Source organism: Lepisosteus oculatus, chromosome 1 (assembly GCF_040954835.1).
Source record: "Lepisosteus oculatus isolate fLepOcu1 chromosome 1, fLepOcu1.hap2, whole genome shotgun sequence".
NCBI classification, from domain to species: domain Eukaryota; kingdom Metazoa; phylum Chordata; class Actinopteri; order Semionotiformes; family Lepisosteidae; genus Lepisosteus; species Lepisosteus oculatus.
This window is the reverse complement of record NC_090696.1, coordinates 27,227,577-27,249,242: the sequence shown is the minus strand read 5'-3', so window position 1 is coordinate 27,249,242 and position 21,666 is coordinate 27,227,577. Positions and strand designations below refer to the sequence as shown.

The 21,666-nt window shown below is 40.0% G+C and overlaps 1 protein-coding gene across 2 annotated transcripts; it reads right to left on the bottom strand.

Annotated features, from left to right (window-relative positions):
• Positions 1-8,727: 8,727 nt before the first annotated feature.
• anapc10 (anaphase promoting complex subunit 10) lies at positions 8,728-21,655 on the bottom strand. 2 transcript variants are annotated; one of them, XM_006629499.3, is made up of 5 exons: positions 21,515-21,655; positions 17,865-17,979; positions 17,161-17,251; positions 16,572-16,692; positions 8,728-9,272 (listed from the first exon to the last, which is right to left on the bottom strand). In XM_006629499.3, the coding sequence occupies exons 2-5, from the start codon at positions 17,977-17,979 to the stop codon at positions 9,042-9,044; spliced, it is 558 nt and encodes a 185-aa protein (XP_006629562.1). In that variant the 5' UTR covers positions 21,515-21,655; the 3' UTR covers positions 8,728-9,041. The 2 variants fall into 2 exon arrangements, with proteins under 2 accessions (XP_006629562.1, XP_015200141.1); XM_015344655.2 differs by lacking the exon at positions 21,515-21,655 and adding an exon at positions 20,844-21,168.
• Between the last annotated feature and the right edge of the window lie 11 nt (positions 21,656-21,666).

The following is a 21,666-nucleotide window of genomic DNA, read 5'->3' as shown; positions in this document are numbered from 1 at the left end:
TATTGGAGTTTTGTTTGCAGCTATTTGCTGATATTGAATTTCTTTAACCCATAAAAGTAGTTTAAACATTCAAGGTCTGGTTAAAATTCCTGTACTTGGCACATCATTTGTAGTTCAATAAAATGGTAAGTGGATTATACCTTTCAAAGTGGAATGTAAGCTTAACGGTAGTCATTCTGGCCCGGCTTCATATTTCAACATATTGCTTGGGCCTGTGCTCCATATGTCCAACCTGACATATGAGGCCGCCGCTGTTACTGCTGTTGTTAATCTTCTTTTCATCGTTTCTATGGTCTGTGCATTAGGAAGAGGATGTCTTCATATCTGAATTGCCTCCCATCATCTCTGACCACACAACCTCAATCTGATGAAAGCAACAGCTTTTTTTTACTGCTCTTCAGAGCTTTTTTTCTGCCAGAAAAACAGAGGGCTGCTAATGAGAAGAGGCCATTCTTAACCAGGTGTTTCTTAAAAGAAGCCACTGTAACAGCTTTAGCAACGTTGCTGGGTAACTGGACTGGGGTAATCCCCAATTCCAAAAATGAATCTATTCAGGGATTATTATTACTTCATAGCACATAAAAAAAACCATAGAAGGACAGGTGATGCATTGTGACAAAGGTAATGTGATCATGAGCTAAGGATGAGATTTTCAAGTAATTACAATAATAACCAACATCCTCTAACCTATACGCATCTCAGTCCATCCCAGAGACCAAATGTACCTCGAGATGCAAAAACTAAAGAGGTGTTCGGTCCTTCACTATCTACACTGAATTAAACCAAACCATATGTGACAGCAGGAGTCTCATCCATGAACTACCGCAACACTAAAAATATAATACACACCACAACCCCCGGAAAGTACAGTTACCCACTGCATTGGCCTGGACAATTTTGTGACAGATATCCAAAAGTTTGAATTACAGCTTTCATAGTTTCAGTAAATGTTACTAAACCATGTTGTCCTTCAAAGCTCTTTGTTCACCATCCTGGCAGCTGTGTTGGAACTGCAGTTATTTGCAGTGCAGAATGTTCATCTTGTAAATACTGGTTTAGTACAGCCCTTCAACCTTTTTTTAGAATGCTGATAACCTTTTTCTGTTAATATTTTTTTACAAAAAAAGAACGCCAGGAAAATCTATTTTTAAACCAGGACAAAACGTCTTTTCTTGATCCTAATTAAAATTAATGACACCGTTAAGATTGCTTCAAGTTAATAAACTTTTTTTCACTATTGGCCTTGGACAATTTGTAGACCTGTGAAATTTATCATTTTACTTTTGAGAGAATTTGTGCTATCTTATATTATAGTTGTTTTTAATGGGGTGGTTTGTGCATTTTTATGTGTTTGAAAAAATTATAGTTTTTGTAATCTTGTACCCTGTTTAGAGTACTTTATTCTGGAAAGGGTAAGAATAGGAAAAAGTGTGAATAGGAGATTAAGCCAGCTACACATTTCACATATGTGAATAGGAAAAAATGTGTTTGAGGCTGCAAGAGTCAGGGATTGTGTTTACTTGAAGTTTGCTTAGAGTGGTCAGTGTCTCTCCTTGTCCTTGGAGTTTCCCACTGATCAAAGGCCCTCCTTGTGCAGACACTAGTTAATGAGCACACAGCTCAGAGGTGACATGTGGGATTGTGAGACAGGTCTAACTGGACCGCAGACTGAGAGCTCTGGAACAGGGTACGAATGCAGTACACAAGAGACAGAGGAAACTGGAGGAAATACAGTTTACACCACAGCGCTCAGGAGAGGACTCGGACACCAGAACAGGAGAGAAAGGCTCCAGCATCATCTTCCTCCTCCCTTCCTGAAGCTGGAGTTGGAGAAAAGGGGCGGAGGGAAAGAGAGGGGTGCATAAGGGACTGCACAGCTGCAATGAGAATACATTCTGTGTAATGGGCAGACTGACAGACTGTAATAAAATGAAATATTATGTAGAATGACTGTCTTGCCTAGTCTGTGGCTACGCCGGTGGCTAGTAGCTGTCTTGAAGAATAGAAGTCCATTCCATCACCAATATTTCATAGAACATGTTGAAAAACAGGAAATCACACATCGTTATCATTCTGAATGTGACGTCAGAAGTAATCAAAATAAAGGTTTGTGGGTTGTACCATTCCTGGACCCCACTGATCTTGTTGGTTTGCATCGTACATGTAGCAATGTCTTCGCTGCTACATTTTCTGCGTGCACTTTCAGATATGTAAGGCCTTTTTGCTGAACGGCATTTGCACAAGAATTTCTACTACAGGTACCTCTTGTTTAATACTTGAGTGTAGAACAGGGACTGAAAGGACAGAATGTCCTTTCTTGATTCTAATTAAAATGAATGATACAGTTTTTTAGGCGTGAGCAAGAAACTTCCATTTCGGGATGCAGTTTATTGTTTTTGATTGAATGTTTCCTTCATATCTAGGTTTATCAGGTTATGTGTGAATTAAGTGTGACACAAAGAGTAACCTACAAATCTAGAAGATTTGTATAGAAACATACAATGGAAATTTAAGACTAGAGTGAAATAACTGATACTGTTATGTGCAGTTAAAAATCTAAATTGTTTGGTAACTGTACTTCTCCTTTGACCGTTACCAAAACATTTATGTAATCCAATGTTCACAAAACTCCGGGGATCTGTGGTCTTGATAGTGGTTCCAGGTGTTTTATTGACTTGGCTGGCAGATTTAACAACAGGAAACAAACTGGCATAATACCACAGTCCTGTCAGAGGCTGCTTGCTGAGCCGGGGACCAATAAAAGCAGCAGTTAGCTGGGTGAGGTGATGGTCCAAAAGGCTTGATACAGGATTAACTTCAACTAGCTGATACGAAGTAATGACTCTCAAGAGAAACTATAATGAAGTACTGTACCTAGACAGACATCGGGAGCAAGTGCTCCTGGGTATCAGTGACAAAATCAATGTCAGGGGATCTGGAAGATACATTTTTCGTCCCCGTTATCTGTTTGAAGAAATATAACTTTAGCAGAAGTTGAGATGAATATGTACTATGTCTGGGCTGCATAGGTGGTGCAGTGGTTAGTATTGTTGCCTCACAGTGCTGGGGCCCTTGGTTCAATTCAAGACCTGGGGTGCTATCTGTGTGGAGTTTGTTTGTTCTCCCTGCACCTGTGTGTGTTTTATCCTGATGCTCCTGTTTCTACCCCAATTCCAAAGACATGCTGGCAGGTTATTAGGCTTGTGAGAAAATTGGCCGGGTGTGAGTGCGTGCATGCCTGTCTGTGATGGAGTGGTGTGTTGTCCAACGGCCTTATGCCCGTTGTTTGCCAGGATAGACTCAAGCTCCCTCACAACCCTGAATAGGCAGAACAGGTTAGAAATGACTGGATGGATTAAAAATCACAGAAGTATGCAGACTTTCCATGTGTATGTTCTGCGTGGCTTTTTCTTCATATTGTTTTTGGTATGTTTGGGGTGAAATGAGCTGTACAGGAAACTCTTTACATTTTACAGTTCCTCAGGCTATGACGACTCTGCCGTGACAACGTGGATTTCCAGAACCAAGCACTCAAAATGCACTCTTTTTTCATCAACAGAGGATACCCCACCCACGTTATCGACAGGGCCCTCACCTGGGCCAAAAACAGCCCTCGGATCATCAACTCAATCAAGAGCTTCCACCATAACAACCACATTCCGTTGGTGCTTCCCTACCACCCCAACACACTTTCTACCCCCACGACAACTTTTCCATTTTACAGGATGATCCCTCCATCGGTACCCTTTTCTGACCGCCTCATCATCTCATATCACCGACCACCTAATCTGTGGAACCTTCTTGTTCACAGCTCCCTTGAGCGCCCTCAGCAATCATCCACACCAGGCACTTTCCCTTGCAACAGAGCTCGCTGTATCACCGGCAAGTACACATCTAACACCACACTCAATTTACGGCATCTCTTGCAGAAAATGCCCAGCCATCTACATTGGGGAAACAGGAAGAAGACTCGGAGACCGCTTCAGAGAACATGTTAGGATAAAAGATTTCTCCAAGCCCATCATTTTTCATTTCACCTCTGACAGCCATGGTCACACTGATCTCTCCATCCGCGTTCTCAAAGAAGGGTTTCTTAACTCCTATTGCAGAAAGACATCTGAAACAAAAATTATCCTGAAAGCTTCCCCCTTCTCTCAACGACAGACTTGTTTCCTTCTAATCCTCTATTCATTTGCAGGTTTCGACTTCACACCTCTCTTGTCTTCACACCTAATGAGTGCCCGCCTCTCGCCTCCTCTACACTTCAAACTCTACTGACTCCCCTGTCTTTCTCACTGCGAAGAAGGCTTCACAGCCAATATGTGTTTCCTTTCTTCTCTTTTCAGCAAGAAATAAACCATTATTTGTAGACAAACTGTCTCCGACCGACCTGGAAATTTGATTTATTTTGTAATGTAAATTGGAGGCTTTACAAGTTACTGTGTAAATTTGACTTTTATTGTGGTTTGAAATGCAGTCAGCAATGTAGATTCTTTCTAACCTCAAAATATAAAAATAACATTGCAGTTCCCCCTTTAAGGACCAGCACAGTGGTCAGGCTGTCCCACATGATTACGTTGATTAGGAGTATGGTGCATAAAGAAAAATAAAGCTTTTATTTTTGTCAGACTGTGCCTTCAGTGTTCAGCATATCAGTGTTTTTCTTTACAGTCATTTGTATTCACTACCAAAATTCCCCTTGTGATGTATGGAAATCATTTTAAGTTTCACACTGGCAATAACCGTGTTTTCTGCTTACCCAGGCTTTGCAAAGTCAGCTTCTAGACCATCAGTTAAGTATAAGATCAACACGGCTGAGTTTCTGCTTCCTGGTATACTGGACATGGGAAATTGTTGAGTGGCAGCATTGGACAGGACAGACGCCCACAGAACAGCTTCTGCAGAAACACTTTCGGAAGCTTTTTCTGCATCTGTAAGGATAGCTTTGGTAATGCTCATGGAGGAAGAATTAAATTCTTCATTACTAACAGAAGATTCTTACTTATATATACAAATGATACTTTACGTTAATGGCTACCACACCGCAATGCTGAAACCCTGCAGAAACCTGTGTCAATTAGGAAAATTAATTTGTTCTCTCTTGTAACTGTTAATACCTGTACTTCTTTATTTTGTATTCCATTCAAAGGATCATAGTTGTTAATAACTGGCATTTTCAAATTCCTAGGATTTTTAGGCTGTGGGACACAAGCATCATCCAGACGATCTGGTACAGAGTCTATTAACAAAAGTAACAAAAGTAGTCTTTATATAGTAGCTTAAGCATCCATCTTTCATAACTAGAGTGTCTTTTAAAATGAAAACTCTCACTCAACACAGCTCACCATAATAGTCTCTTTTCACATGACACTAGGAAAGGTAAGAGGTTAAGAGCCCCTCAATGTATGTATGACAAGGTGAGACTCACCTAGATAAGTCTACTCTAATCAATCTCCGAGGGTTCACCACAGAAGACTTCCAGTCACTTGCTAGATTTGAACTTGTGGCCTCCAGGTTGTAGGGTTCACCGTCTGCTTGGAGTGAAATCCTTGCCTGGAAGAGCAACTTGGGTACAGGAGAAACATTTCAGAAGTGGGCAATTTTAGTATTTTTGTAGGAATGATGCTTTGAAGACTGGGTTAGCCTTCTCTCACAATTAAAGCTTAATAGCAGGAAACAGCACAAAAACAAGCACGGAAAATACCCAGTGAATGCAAAACTAAAAGAGCTCCTTCCAAAGCTCTTGTTCATATGCAATTTGTTTGAGATGACCCATGTTCCTAAAGTGGATTATAATTTGGAAACTTAGTTTTAATTCTGTATTAATTATATTATTAATTATGTATTCTAAGTTTACCTCGAAGAATGGCTGCATGTTACAAAATTATTCCGTGATTATTTAGTACAAAATGCTAATAAGCCCTTTTTAAAAAAAAATAGCATTTGTTTTATTCATAAGGAAGATTGTTTTTCCACATTTATCATGCAAGTCGCATTACCCAAATAGATTTATAGTGTCTGTTTTGTCCATCACCTTGCCCTCTGAGATATTATACTGTACCAGACATTGCTGCAGTTCATCATCTCTTTGTGGAATGGAGTGCATAAACATCTAGTGTTACATTGCTTGAGCACTGGACTTCAGTTCCACACTCATCTGTTTTCTACATAGAAACAGGAGCCTGAGGGGAGGCTGTAGTCATTTCAACACCTTCAGATCCTGCCTGTGTAGGTGTCACGAGAGCAATACTCTGGAGGTCACTTCAGCTGCTGGCAGAGAAAGACAAGTCAAGCACAAGGATCCTAGTACCCCTGGGGTAAACCTTCCCAGAGAAAACGCCCCAAGAAAATCCTTTCTAAAATTTTTCTAAAACAATAGAAATACAACACAAAAATATTTATGGAGCCTGTACTTTTCCACCAAAATTCACCCAAGTCATTTATTATTGCCAGAGCAATAAAACGTTTTAAAGTTATCTCAGATAAAAAAAAAATGAGAAAATGACTAAAGACTCTAGGTCCTTTATTCTCTCTCTACAACAATGCAAACATTTTTCTGAGATGATTTCTTGGGTCTCCAAGAAACCAAAACAGATCTTCACAACAGAAGTTAGCTTGCTGTTTGTTTGATCAAGAACGACATTGCACATTTAAAAGGAATCGTAAGCAAATGTTTGAGCTAATGTTCTTCATCAGCTCAACAGGAAAATGTGCAACCGTGAAATGTCCTACCTAAATTCCACTCAAACATTTCACAGTTCAGGCCTGCCTGTATTATATATATAAAGCACAGATTAATCAAATTGCTTTTCTAAGCTTGCCTCTATTCTAAGGATACTGCATTGTGATTCCAGGGAAAACAAAGCCTTTCCATTTGAAAATAGCACACATTTTTATTTAGCATGATGTAAATTTGTGAAAGAATCATAAAACATGGAAACAAAAGCAACACAAACCCCTTTATCATAAAGACTTTAAAAGCAGATAATTTTAGATTTCATATTCATTTATAACTTTTATAATTTAGATTTATACCTGTAGAAAAGTACAGTATAAAAAAAACAGCTTAGACTGGGAACAAAAGGGATGTGGACATAAAATATTGAAGACCCCAATAGAGATTAAAAGAAAACGGTGATCTACATTTACATTGATCAGAGATATGGAGATATCTATGGAGATAAAGATTTTTGTGGTGCTACATTTATTATTGTTGTATATAAGACTTTCATGAAGTGCATAAATGCTTGATGACTTTCTGTATTTAGGCATATTAATGCTTCCATATGAATAATATTCATTGGTATGTCAAATATTAATTTTATATCCTATGACTAGCTAAGGTGAAGAGTTAAGTTCGCTCACCACACACCAGCTATCAGTGGGGAGGAGAACAGAGTGATGAAGCCAGTTCATAGGGGTAGGAGGGGGTGCAAGGAGGATAGAAGGACATGATGAGTAAAGGACAGGGTGGAATTTCGCCAGGACACAAGGTTTAACACCCATTCTATTTTGAAGAAACACACTGGACTTGTTAATAACCACAGAGAGTCAGGACCTCAGTTTTACGCGCCACCCACAGGACGGTGCCTTTTTACAGTGTCCCCATCACTATACTGTAAGTGGGGTATGAGGACCCACACAGACAAGAGGATGAGCTCTCCCTGCTGGCCCCACTAACACCTCTTCCAGCAGCAACCTTAGTTTTTCCCAGGATGTCTCCTCCATCCAGATACTGACCAGGCTCACACCTGCTTAGCTTCAGTGGGCTGCCAGTTGTGAGCTGAAGGGTGATATAGCTGCTAACACACAGCCTTCATCACCATGTTGTATTAATCAGTTTATTTTCAGTTTGCAGTGGAGCAGCAATGCTTGTGATTTCCCGGGCATCAGCAGGTTGGTGGTGATGTCATTCAGCAACGTACTTATCCTCCAATCGACGCCGAGTCTCCTGTAGGTCACTGCAGTGCTTGGAGCAGGACAAATGAGAACTGGCTCATGGGTGGGTAGACTGGAGGAGGCTGTCTGCACCTCCCCATTCTCCTCGTGTGGAAATGGGGGTTTTCGCTGTGAGCCAAGAAGTAACTCAACAATTCCAACAAGAGTAATGACTCGTTGCCACTGTCAGCATGCATCTTTTTAAGACCTTGTCTCCAGACAGTAACATTACAAAGGACAACAATAAATTTTAAGATTTAAAGCTGTGTATGGGTACAGGTTTTCTTGTTCCATCTATGGTAACAATACATATTAATCTGTCACTGTTTTATATTCCCATTATCCAGCCTATACAAATGAATGCCAGTGTTTCATATACATGTTTGAGACTACATACACAATCAAAGGCTAATTTCCAGCTGTAGACATTGTGGAAAAATAAGTATTAATGAAAGTTAACACTTTTATACTTTAACACTTTTAGACCGTTTTGTTTTATTTAGATGTGCCAATTATTTTTATTATATACTCACCTAGTTTACAATTGTTTTTTACACCTCCAATTAAACTCAGATTTTGATTATTCAAATAATGTTCAATATGTTCTCTGCAGATAAATCTAAAAACACTACCAATGCTGAACTACAGGCATATTTCATTCAACTGGCAGTTGGCAGTCCTTTCTTTTAGCCTTTACATATCTAGCACTCTATACAGCAATTCAGCCCATAACACAGAATTTGTTAAGTTAATATAATCACTGTCTAATTACAATTCAGAGTAATGACATTTTTAAGTGGTTAAAGTGTGTAAACCTTTATTCACCCTTTTCTGTAGAGCAGAAGAGCATTCAATAAGAGAATTGACCTAAAAAAATAAACTTTAAATCACAAATATTCACCCTCTCAAATTCATGAGACTCCTTCTTAACTCAATGTTCAAGGCAGCACTTCATGAAAAAGACACTTATTTTAAAAGATTGTAGTGACCTCTGCTGGCCACACAAGATCTTACCGATTACCTCAAACTTTTAAAAAGAGCTTTAGGTTCAGCATTAAAGCTTCACAATGAGACCGTTCCAGTCCGAACCAGATGTGTGTCAATCATCTGATTGTGCGGTACATCATGAAGTCCACCGTGGTGCACCTGGGAAATTTGCCTATGGAGCTCTCCTCCACTGGCGTGTACACTTTGATCTGCCTCATGTGAGTGTCTCTGCCATTCTGGTGGTTGGCCAGCACAGCGATCTGGATCATGAAGGTGCGGATGGGGTTATTTGCGATGTCCAGAAGAGGAATATGTATCCACCCACTGGGCTCCACCAGCTCTAGTTGCTGCGGAGAAAAAGAAAGAAAGAAGTGTCAGAAAAACAAAAATTTGTGATAAACATTTGTTTCACTGAGGTGCTGAAGCAAAGTTTACAAAAAATCAGCTCGTCCTGCTAGAAATTCTTGAATGTAGGTATCTAGGAAAAAGTGTCCATAAAAATCCCCCTGTGTGCGGCGTTCGATTCTTTCAGTGCATAATTTCGATAATTAACTTCACTCTTACCATTACACTATTAACATGAGAGCTGTCAAAAACTGCTCATTCACAAAAACAGTACAGAATGCTACGTACCCTATGATTAAGGTAATTATGCATTATTCTGAGAACATTTTTAAGAGGTCAGATAATGTGATAATGAGTTCCAGTGCAGAGCCCGAGCTCTGTAGGTAGATGCCATGAATGGGGAGTTTCTGGACCTCAGCCTGGCTCGGGTCCACCATGCTGCCTGCAGGCGAGGGGAGAACCGAGCGCTCCTGCAGGAAGGAGAGCAGTGCCGGCGCTTCAGCGACGCCTGAGTGGCGGCTCTGGCGCAAGAGCGCAGCTGCCACAGCCCTGCTGCTGACCCCATTCAGCGCCACAGCAGGTGTCAGATATGCGCCGGCACAGACTTCACACTGTCAGGCTGGCACACAAGGAAAACCTGGAACCACTTGTCAGAAGAAAAGAAGAAGAAAAAAATAATTTACGCCCCCCCTCGCCCCATACAACTGTTACCACAACGCTTAAAAAAAAAAGAAAACTCGCACGCACCCCCAGAAACCGAAGAAAACTGCAGCTTGTGCTTTGAAAGAAAAAAAAACAGGTTTTCTTACAAAAGCACAAATAGAAAACATTTTTTGTCAAAAAAGGATAAAAGATTCCAGACCCCTTTTATGAAAGGACCTCACACTAAGTTGTGTGTAATTCTTACCAGAAACTGGTTTATTTACCAAAAAATAATAAGCTTTTAAGCCAAAGGCTGTGGTACAAATAAAGGGCACTGAAAGGAAAAGGGAACAAAATGATAATATGGAAAGTTTCTTTCATTTCTGCTTGTTGTTTCATTTTTTTTGGTTTACTTGACACTTTACTTGTGGCTCAGAAGAGAGCAAGTGTGAGCTTTCTAGTGGACAGCAACAAGAATGAAAATAATAAATATGTAAATCTAATTTAGAAATCTGCAATTACAACTCCTCTTCGCCTGTTTGGGAATTCAACACGGATCTCGGCTTTCATTATAAAACAATATTAACATTTTCCAAGCAGCTGAATGATGACTCTGGCAAGTGTGAAGAGCCAACTACAATACACAAGATGGTAGTGTAACCTGCCACCCACGTTGCAGAAAGAACAGCTTTCAAACACATGCACTGAACTGTAAAACCACTAAATCCTGTATTACCCACACTGTCGTTTTCACTTAAGGTGAAATAAACCGTCCTTTCTTCCCCTCAGATCAACTTGTCTTTCCATTACTAGTCTACATTATTCTTAGTCAGGCTTTGCTTTGATACACAATAATTTAAAAAATACGAGTATTTTCATGAATGAATTTGTACAGTAAACAGACAAAGTACAGAGAGCTTGAACTATGTAAAAAACAAATTGTTTAAATTGATTTTACTCCCCAGTAAAGGAATAAAATGTGCTATTTATTAATTTAATTCATACTTTCTTATAGTATAGTACAGTATAACATAAGAGCAATTACAAGCCACATTCTATCCCACAGGATGAAAGTAACCAGAAAATATTCTGCTGCATGTTGTGCCAGAGCTAGGATCCAATGTGTCTTCACTATGTCTATATCAACCAAGTTTATATTCGGATACATAATTATATCAAGAAAAAAAGATGCCGAAGTCTCCAATACACAATTCCATGTTCAGCAAGACTTAGTTTTTTTTTTATATTCGAGTGTGAATCTCAGTATTTTTAAATAACCACTGTCCGTTGTTGACTACTTAATGTTTCACAGTTCACTTCTGTAACATCTTCCGAGGCGCCAAAGGCTCAATCTTCATACATCCCTAAGAGACTGTCTTGATAAGTACAGAGGGCTTGAGCTGTTCAGCTGCTCTTCAGACTTCCTTCTATGTCTGCACACCACACTTTTTACAGTAAGAGCGAATTGCATAGTGCGCGAGAAACGGGATCGCATTTTTAAACCACTAAAACCTAGAGAAAATAAATTAGGTGTCCGTGTGTGTAAACAAGTGTTCCAGCAAATTAAAACAAACAGGTTGCTGAATAACACACACTAGCAACGCACACAAATAAATGGGTTGTAGGCAAGTCAGTGGCTGTTCGCCAAACTGAAAGCAACTACCTTTCTACTGTACTCATCAGAACTGCATAAGATGTTAATTTTAATTTTTAAATCTTTCACGATGCTTGCCAGCTCCTCGTAACATTTTAAAGACCACATACGCTTAAGTAATGTCTAGTTCAGTTTCAGAAAAGTGAAAGAACTGGCACTTGTCCTTACAGTTGTAAGCTCTGAGAATGCAGCAAATGGATAATATTCAATCACTTTCTAAAAGTGCGGCTATGTGGTAGGTAATGCTAAACCCTTCTGAAAAGCTGTTGTTAAAATTACTATCCAATTAAAACAGCACTCAAAGCATTACACATTCAAGAGAACATAAGAAGGAAAAGAGGCCCCATCTTGCACGTAATTTAGTAGCTAAGTGAAACTAGATTTTTGTCCAGCTGTTTCATTAAAAAGCCAAATTCCTCAATTACCAGCCTAGTCTTGGTCCTGCCTGTTCTTTAAATGTTATATTCATGCTCTTTAAATAGAAAGGATTAGCTTAGCCTCCTTTCGTGATGTTTTAGCTGAATTTTTTACACAAGGAACTTCCTTTCCCTTCTGAAGTAAAGTCATCTACACAAGCTAGTAATAAAGTAACATTTTAGCATAGGGATTAAAAAGCAAAAAGATAAATTGTGTATACTGTATCTGCTCTAAAACAAATAATTCCTTCCTGGATAATGTGACTGTGCACATGTACACTGGTATACCTGCTAAAATCTGTAGCAATATAAGAGTCAAATGTAGGTACAAGGGAATCTAACCAATATTTCTTTGTATATTACACTGTAAAGATTAGGTTTATTTTTTTTTACCTTAAAGACTTTTATTTTATAAAAGATTTACTGACATGCATGCCTTTTAGAATAACAATCTGTCTACTATTATGACTCGATTGGTATTCGTGTAACTGGCAGTCCACCACAGGGCCCAGTTCTTTATTCCTCAAGCAGCTTGTAATCATTGAAATCTCTGAAAATAAGGGATCGATTATCTGAAGAGTAAAAGAATAGGAAAGGATGAAGGCAACAAATTTAGTTCACAAAAAAACTCCTGCCAAGAGTGTGGTACAAGCGTGCACGGTGATCCAGGGATAATAGGACCACTGGAGTTTTTACAAGCAATGGAGGAAATTGTATTGTTGGCTGGGCACAGCTTCCTATAGCGCCATTTTGAAAAGAAACACTGGTGAACTCTTCCCACAAGCTGTCGGATTACTGAACTCTACCCCTACCACTGGCTCACACTGATGTTTTTTTTTCTAAGATGTATGTTATTTAACTTGTTGTTGCCGCTGTTCTGTGTTTGTTTTTGGTGTTTCCTTAATGTTTTTGTATTGGAGCAAATACTTGCAAATAAACATTTCGTCGCACTTGTGCATATGACTTTATATGATATAAACTGAACTGAACCATAACCTGCCCAGTTCGGGCTGGCTACACTCCGACACTCGACACAACAGTGGCTTTCTGAGCAGGCTTGACACCCCTCTCTGTCCAGGGTTTATCATTTTCACAAAGAAAAACCGCAACCCAACATACAATTGTTTCTAACTGCAGCACAATAAAATGATTTACTGCCACAGAGTAGGATTACTTCAAACAGTAGGTTTTTTGGCCACCTTGGTTCCTGATTATAAGACTGATATAGGGGAAAACAGATGTTAACTGAAGCTAAATGGTAATGTATAAAAAATAATCAGGAAAGTCTCACGATACAAATCATACAATCATTTTGAAGCAATTCTACACTAAGCAGCTGCGTTGATTTTAATGATTGTGTTGTTGTATACTTCCAGGAAGTTGATCTCATTCAACAGATGTGCCGTTAATAGCTTAATCACTTTCTGGAACATTTTTAAACAATGCATTTTATGCATAAAATGTCTATAACAGGCAATACATTTTATTTAAAGGTATTTTCTTAAAAGACCTAAAGCACAGTATAACAGTGCATGCATAAAAACAGATAGAAAAAAATAATAGTAAAATAGAAAATCAAGAGCAAAAGAAAATTATGCATGAAAATGTAAAGTAAAAAATCCATAGTAAAAGAATATCTAATGGATCTGAGCAATGACTTCCACAACTGTGGAACTGTACAAGAAAAGGCACTATTGAAAACTATTATGGAGCCTTGTCTGAGGTATAAAAGATCCACCTCTATCTTAATCAGCAGATTTCAGATTACAAAATAGACTATATTAATGTGATAAATCATTAAGACAATCTAGATCAAGTCCATTCAGTGCCTTACATGGAATCAGGAGAACCTTAACTTACTCTAAATTTCATAGGGAGCCAAAGCAATTCAAACAGGACAGAAGCTATATGATACAGCAGGGCCGTTTCAGCTCACAAGCTGCAGAAGTCTATTTAGTGTCTCAGTAGATATTGAATTAAGTACGGTATTAAACAGTTAATTAAACGTAGGTTTATCAACTTTGCAGCATCAAACAGGGCAATCATCTTAAGTGAGGAGTTATTTAGAAGGGGAAAGGACCTTGTGAAGTTTGAACATAGGAACTAGACTTTTTTTCTCTCTGGTAAGAACAGGAATTGTGCTCTATAAAGGCAGCAGGACTGTCTTGAGCAGTTGTGGAGGAGGATGGGACTGACTGCTTATCTACAGCAGGGGTGGCAAGCTTACGGCCTGCAGGCCAAGCCAAGCCAGGCTCGCCAAACCCATTTGGGCAGTCTGTGTGGGAGATCCGTTAAGAGGCTTGGCCAGAACTCCACTGGTGCTGCATGGACCACATATGGAACAGACGCCTGTGGTGAGGTTACTGTAATGCTCCGCCACGCTCCCCGTGGGTCTGAACCGCTGTCCAATCACAGAGCGCCTGTCTGACGATGTCACAGATCTAGTCGCCCAGGGGTGTGTCTTTGCGTGAATACCGGAGAGAAAACACGGTGGGACCTGTACGTACGCTTCATTGAAAACTCCTCGTGCAGGTTTTGGAGAAACCTCGGTATTTCAATTGCCGCCATTATTCTGCCCAGAACTGCGTCTGGTGTTTCTTTTGTACATTCCAAAAGGGATGTTCTTGAACACAGTAATAAGTGCCATGTAATTATGTTTTCAAAAAAAGAAAAAGAGAGTTAGTGGGCCAAGAAGGGAAGAAATTCATTGTTTCTTTGTTGAAGTGAATGGAAAGCGAACGGCTTTTATTTGTAGGTAACAGATGGCTGTGATTACGTTTTGAAAGATATCTTTTCCAGTGCAATTTATTAACCAGCTATTCCGGTTTTCAGTCTTTTGCTAAAAAGAAATGTCTGTCCAAGTTTGAGACAACTGTGAAGAGCACTTTTCTGCATGAACAGGAACTCTCAAAGGTGTCACTCCCCAGTGACCTGCTCCAGATTTTGATGCAACATTCGCGTGGATGCTCCAGTTTCCTGTCTGTGCCCTGCGACAGACTGGCGTCCCGCCCAGGGTGTTTCCCACCTTGTGTCCATTTCTTGCCTATTGTTTCAATGTAATCAATCCTCAAAGGCACTGACAATATATTGTCAGTATAATACTGACAATATATAAATCTGCCCTTTGGATTTCTTCAGATCGATCAGAATTGGGGGTGATGGGGTGATAGGGTGATATTCGATCCTGGCTTAACATTCAACCCACATGTGCAGCATACTGTCAAAACATTTTATTTTCACCTCAGAAAGTGATCACATTACTCCTATCCTGGAGTCCTTGCACTGGCTTCCTGTCAAATTCCGTGTGGACTTTAAAATCCTCATGCTCACCTATAAGGCTGTGCATGGCTTGGCTCAGTACCTGACTGAACTATTATCACCCTACTCCTCACCTCGCAACCTTCACTCTTCTAATTCTGATCTCCTAACTGTCCCCAAGCCTGTCTACAGTGTATGGGTGACAGGGCCTTTTCCTGTTATGCCCCAAAGCTCTGTAACTCTCTCCCAAGGATATCAGAGAGTCACCTTCTCTAAACTCCTTCCAATCCAGACTCAAAACCTTCTTCTTTAGAAGAGCCTTTACTTATGGTAGCTGGTTTCATTCTTTACCCCTCTGCTTCTGCTTTTCTTAGTACCACCATCCATGGTCTCTTCTGTATATTGTGTTTGTGTTTTATCTTGTGTATTCTTTTTATTTATTGTTGTTGTCATTCTGTAAAGCACTTTGAGAAGCCACCTTTAAAGGCGCTATATAAAATAAAGTTGATTATTATTGTTATAAATTAAACACAAACCAGAGGGCACAAGTAGAAACCAAGGGGAATAGCATTTTAAAACAAGACTTGTTTGAACAAATTGGGTGGGTAAATAATCAAACAAAGCTGGCAATGGCATTTTTTTTATAACAATCTGTACTTAAAACAACTAGCAATTCAGCACCCAACAAGCAACAATCACTTCCCACACTGCAACATCTTGTTTAGTAAAACACTAGTGCAACACTGGAGTACAGTTAAGTTTTAACACCATTCTTTCTTCCAGTATTGAAGCGACAAACTAAACATTTCCAACATGTTTTGTTCATCCTTTTAAAAATTATAAGATAGGATGAAGTGATGGATGAGATTGTTTTCAACAAGCATTACTCAAGCTGCAGATTAATCTCTGTTTCAATAGCTTTTGAAGGAACATCTGGTTAAGTTTATAAAATAACTAGTGTAAAGCACCAAATCATTAGTGACAAAGATGGATTTTCCAAAATACTGTGACTGGAAATGTATTTCCATTATTTTTTGGGAAAAAGAGAATGTGGTGATAGATAGCACCCCTCAGGACTGAACAGCCAGCAGTATGCCACATGGAAGAGTGATCTGCAGCAATGATGACACCTACTGGAAAGAAGGAAAAGTCATTGCTGTCCTGCCAGAAAGAACACTTTAAAATCACGAGATCGGTATGTCTCCGAAAGTGTGTTTTATTAGGTGTGTGTGAGCCATTTGCAGCAATATAGACTATACTATTGGCAAGCTTTAAAAATTAGATAATTTTTTTTACTGTTATTAAAATACATCCTAGTATTTTATTCATACCCTTATCTCCTGAAGATTGTGGAAGTTATTCCCCACACGGACAGATATCTTGCTAGGCGTGTAGCTCTCGTCTGATTTATAGTCTGCATAAATGCAAAGCATCTTGACTGTTGTTTTCCTTCTGCAAATGAAAAAAAAAGAAAAATGCAACTAAAAGATAGGAATATTCCTGCATGGAACAAATACCTCTAACTCCCTGGGATTATGTAAAACTTTTCCCAATATAGTAACAACAATGTGATTGTCAATTTGATTCAGTACATAAGTAGAGGACCTTCAACATGAGGAATAAGAAATCTGATATCCCTAGCATGTGGCTAAGCATTGCCTTCAAAGAGAAGGGCTTACTTAGAGATGTTTTACTGCAAATAATGATATGCAGTGTCCCACAGCTGAGCTCTCCTGCAAAAGCATTTAAGTCTAAGAAAATCAATTTAAGCAGCAATAGTGGAAAGCAAAAGTCCGGTCAACTGGGGATTGAAAACTGTGGAAAATAACTTAAAAAACAATGAGATCATAAACAATTTGGCAATAATGATCCAGAATTTGAAAGCAGAGCTCTACTGTGCTGCCATTCAATTCACTGTACCTGAACTGAATGTTGACCAGGTGAGGCTGAGACCCATCTGACTGCCAGTAGGTTTCCAGGTTGTCATCACGCAGTTGGTCAACCCCGAAACCTGAGGAAGAACTGGACATCCAGTACCTCACACCACCTGGACAGCACCCTGATCCCCTGTGAGCACAAGGCCTCTGGGCAAGTAACCTCCAGATAGCTTGCATAAGCATGTGCCCAGCCTGATGTTTGTTTCATTCTATCAACATATCCGACTGAGAAGCATTTATTGTCAAGCTCAGATTTAAAAATGTAACATGCGCTTAATTATGTGCTCCAAGACAGTAACGGGGAATGCAAGTATTTAACTCACAAATGTAGGGAGGGTAACTCCATTAAATTCAACAGATAGCAAGGCTTTCTCTTTTGAGACTGTACCTCCCAGGAGCCAAAAGTGAGCTAACAATGCATGCATACGTGTAATTTTCCAGCATGTCCTACATTACTGGTTAAAAAATACCATAAATACATCAGTCATTAGACATGAGATATAGTAACAGGAAAACCACTGAAACGAGTGTTAAATGCTTACTTGAAAGTGGGTTTAACGGTAAAAACGATCTGGAAAAGTGCAAAAAAGTAGAACCTAGATGAATTAAGAATAAACATGTCTGTGTAAAAAGAACCAGGAGAGGCAGAGCTGGTACCTGTGAGCACAGTGCTCTGTCAGCACTCACCTGGCTTGCAGGATGACAGGGACCACACCGCCTGTGAGCCAATCTCCCTGACTGTGGCCGTCCGCTCCAGTTGCTTGGGGTCTGCCCCGGGGGGGGTTTTGGTTGCTGTGGCCATCTTTCCAAAAAGGAAAAGATACTGTATTTGTAAAAACAGTCCTGCCCACCTCCTTCTTCTGGCACGCACTGGAACCCGAGACCGAAGAGTGTACCGAAAGGGGGCCGACGTCAAAAGCGCAGGAATACCTCTCGCGCGAACTGATCCCAATTAGGTTTCCATCACTGGTGCCGTTCCCACACAAAAGATTTCCCAACGAGCGAACCTAGTCTTACACTAACGAACCCAAGAGAGCAAGGCTCATATCTCTGACCTCCTTCTGGACCTGTCTAGCGCCTCCTCTGGAGGATTGCCTGTGGTCAGAGGTTGCAAGTCAATTTTTTGTTTTCCTCCTAAACCAAACCCAGTGTGGTGCTCCTCACTGCAGCCTGAACAAGACTGGCAGCGGAGCACTTTGACAGACCACTGACTTTCTACTGCTTTTATATAGCCAGGATTATTTGAAAGGATTGTATTCTAGTGCAAAACGTGTTCAACCTCTTCTCCACAAACAGAAGGCCCATTTTAGTCTATGTGTAAGTGCAAACCTTTTATTTTTGCTTCCCCCACCTGTATGGTCTCATGCTTGACTGTCATTTCTGCACTTTTGAATAACTGTGTTCTTCTCAATGGAAGCAAATTCGAATCCCTCCCTGGAGCAAAAAGTCTTCTAAAAAAACCCTCTTTGTGACATGAATGCTTAAATACCCCTAAAAGCATGATCAAAGCAAGAAATGCTTCGAGAAAGACTAAGATAATGACCTAATTAATATACCTCTGGTTTTATGGTTATGTGTCGTGGGAATTGTTAACAGTGTGTTGTTTTTTCCCCCCACATATACAATTGAAAAGAAAGTTGTGGTACAAAGGCTTTGATCTATCATTATTGGGTAACGATAAATCACTATTTAGATTAAAACCTACATTCTATAATTACATATCCGCTGTATACCCATAAGGCATTTAAAAGGGCCTTGCGTAAATATTACATCAAAGATGGGTACAAATCCTAATGTGCAATGTCTGCTTTGCTTTAACAAGCCGGGCGGTGTGGGCGGCTCTTGCGGGTGGAGCAGGTGACGCACGCTTGCAGTCGGCTCTGAGCGAGAGCCCCAGACACAATGGAGACTCACGTGAGAGCAGTCAAAGAGAAGTGCCGGGTCGGCACAGTAATTCACCGCCACCTCAGTGCGCTCTGTTCCTGGCGGCCCAATGCGGTCTCACGCGGCACGTTTTAAAGTCGCCTAAAAAAGGACTCCTGCTGCTGGTATCTTGTAGTTTCAGAGACTCGGTTTCACTTTGACGCACCTGAGAGGTGGTTGAAACTCTTCATCGGGCGCCCCAGGCTCCGTTCCTGGGGGGCCTTGTTCTAACTTGAGGCATCAATTAATCAACCTAATTAGTTTCTAAATTAGACATATATACTGTATATAATTTTTTTTATTTTTTTTTTATTAAAATGTCTTTACCCAAGACATTTAATAAATTAAAAGAACAGTTACCTACAATTCACATAAGACCTGGTGATACAGGATACAATAGATACTGGACAGAAGCATAACAGTTATAATAATAATAATAATAATAATAATAATAATAATAATTCCTTACACTTATATAGTGCTTTTCTTGACACTCCACTCAAAGCACTTTACAGGTGAAGGGGACTCCCCTTTCACCACCTAGGATTTTTAATGACCACAGAGATTTGGGACCTCGGTTTTATGTCACATATGAAGGATGGCATTTTTTTTTTACAGAATAGTGTCCCCGTCACTATAGTGGGCATTAGGATCCACATAGACTGCAGGGTGAGCGCCCCCTGCTGGCTCCACTAACACCTCTTCCAGCAGCAACCTTAGTTTTTCCTTTCCAGGTACTGACCGGGTTCACACCTGCTTAGCTTCAGTGGGTTGCCAGTTGTAAGTTGTACAGTGATATGGCTGCTGGCACAAAGGCTCTATGGCTTATGCAGCTTTTTTAAAAATAAGAGTAACTATATAACTAAGAATGCGGTTGGAAAAAGCACCAGAAGGAACCAGGCCCTCCAGGAACGGAGTTTAACCCCCCTGCTCTTCACAGCCAGAAGGAACTACAGACCACTCCAGCTCACAAGACAATGATGTCTCGACTCCTCAATTTGATTCATACTGCAGTTAAGAAACCCAGGCTAACTGCTTCCTGTCACCGTGCTGCATAGAGTTTATATGGATTTAATGACTGGGGTCTCCGAAGACTGGGATGAGCCAAAAATGTTTTGAAAAACTTTGTAAAATAAACAATAGAGGCTAACAACACATTGTTAGCCTCACTTAGAACTCCTGACAAAAAGTATCATAGACAACCTACTCACTGTCCTGCAAAATGCAGCATTCACTAGTCCCCAGATCAACCCCTTAGTTGCTCAGCAAAATACACAACATACTAAGGAATACTCACAAGATCAAATCATTCATATACTTAACTATAACAAGCTGTTACAATAATGGCTTGAGATCCTGGAATATTATTACAAACTTGAGTGGCTAGGTGATTTGTTGTGGGCATTGTTAAGAAATCAGTTTTTTATCCCATCAATGCCTTTCAAGGAAATGGGTGATTTGCCCACTAAAATAACACTTTGTCAGAGAGTTCAGTTATAGGACTGGAGCTACGATGGTCTCATTCAGCCAGCTATATTGTAACTCTCTCTAGACTAAATCGGCATATAGATGAAACAGGGAAAAGGTGGGCATGTATATGAAACACCAATTGCATGCTGAAGGGAAAAGAAAACAAACACTACGTTTCGGCTCTGAAACCTTTTCCACAACCTGAAGAAGGGTCCGCAGCCGGAACGTAAAATTCCCTTTTTCCTCTCCTTTCAGCATGGAAAAAACCTTTACCTGTTCCTTTGCAGCCTGGGCATTCTGACGCAGCTCCCCACTCGAACGCCGTCAGTTGAATATCTATGAAACGTGCTCGTATCGCAATTCACTCAGAACCACTGACATAACGCTATGCAGAGCTGGAGGCCCAATATCTCTGCACTATCAGCGTAATGTTCTACAAAATGAGGTATATAAACCCTAGTTGGGGTTATACATATTAAAAATGTAACCCAAAGGTCTATTCCATGTATAATAGGTTTTAAGTATTGCGATGATTCAGGATTTTGAAATATAGTGAAATGGCCGAATTCCACACACTGCTAGTTCACGCCGTGCAGATACAGTATATGAAGTCTTTCCCTGGGCGGAGGGTTGGACTAACGTTTCCCATCTGCTTATCACTTCACGCTACACCGTTGTTTCAATGAACCCGACACTACGGAGTCTGGTGTTAATCACGCGAACTACATTATTTGACAATTAAATGACGCTTCTCATTGTGATGGCGTGTAATGGACATTTTCTGCACACAAAAACCTTGAGGAACACGTTTTAAATAGTAGTTGAATGGGACAAGAGAGGTGATCAATGTCAGGTAAAACTTGAACCTAAAAAGCGACTGCTCCAGTCATATTTCAGATACTTCAATAAATAAAAACAAAATGAATCAAGAGTAATCAATATACCTGTCAGCTGAGAAGTCGATCCACCCTTACTTTTTTTTAACACGTTCACTATAATTTTGGATGCTAACAGTTTAAAACAGCATCATTTAATTATCCAAAAACATACAATTTCCAACCCGCCTCTGCACCTCTTCGAAAACTTCAATGGTGTC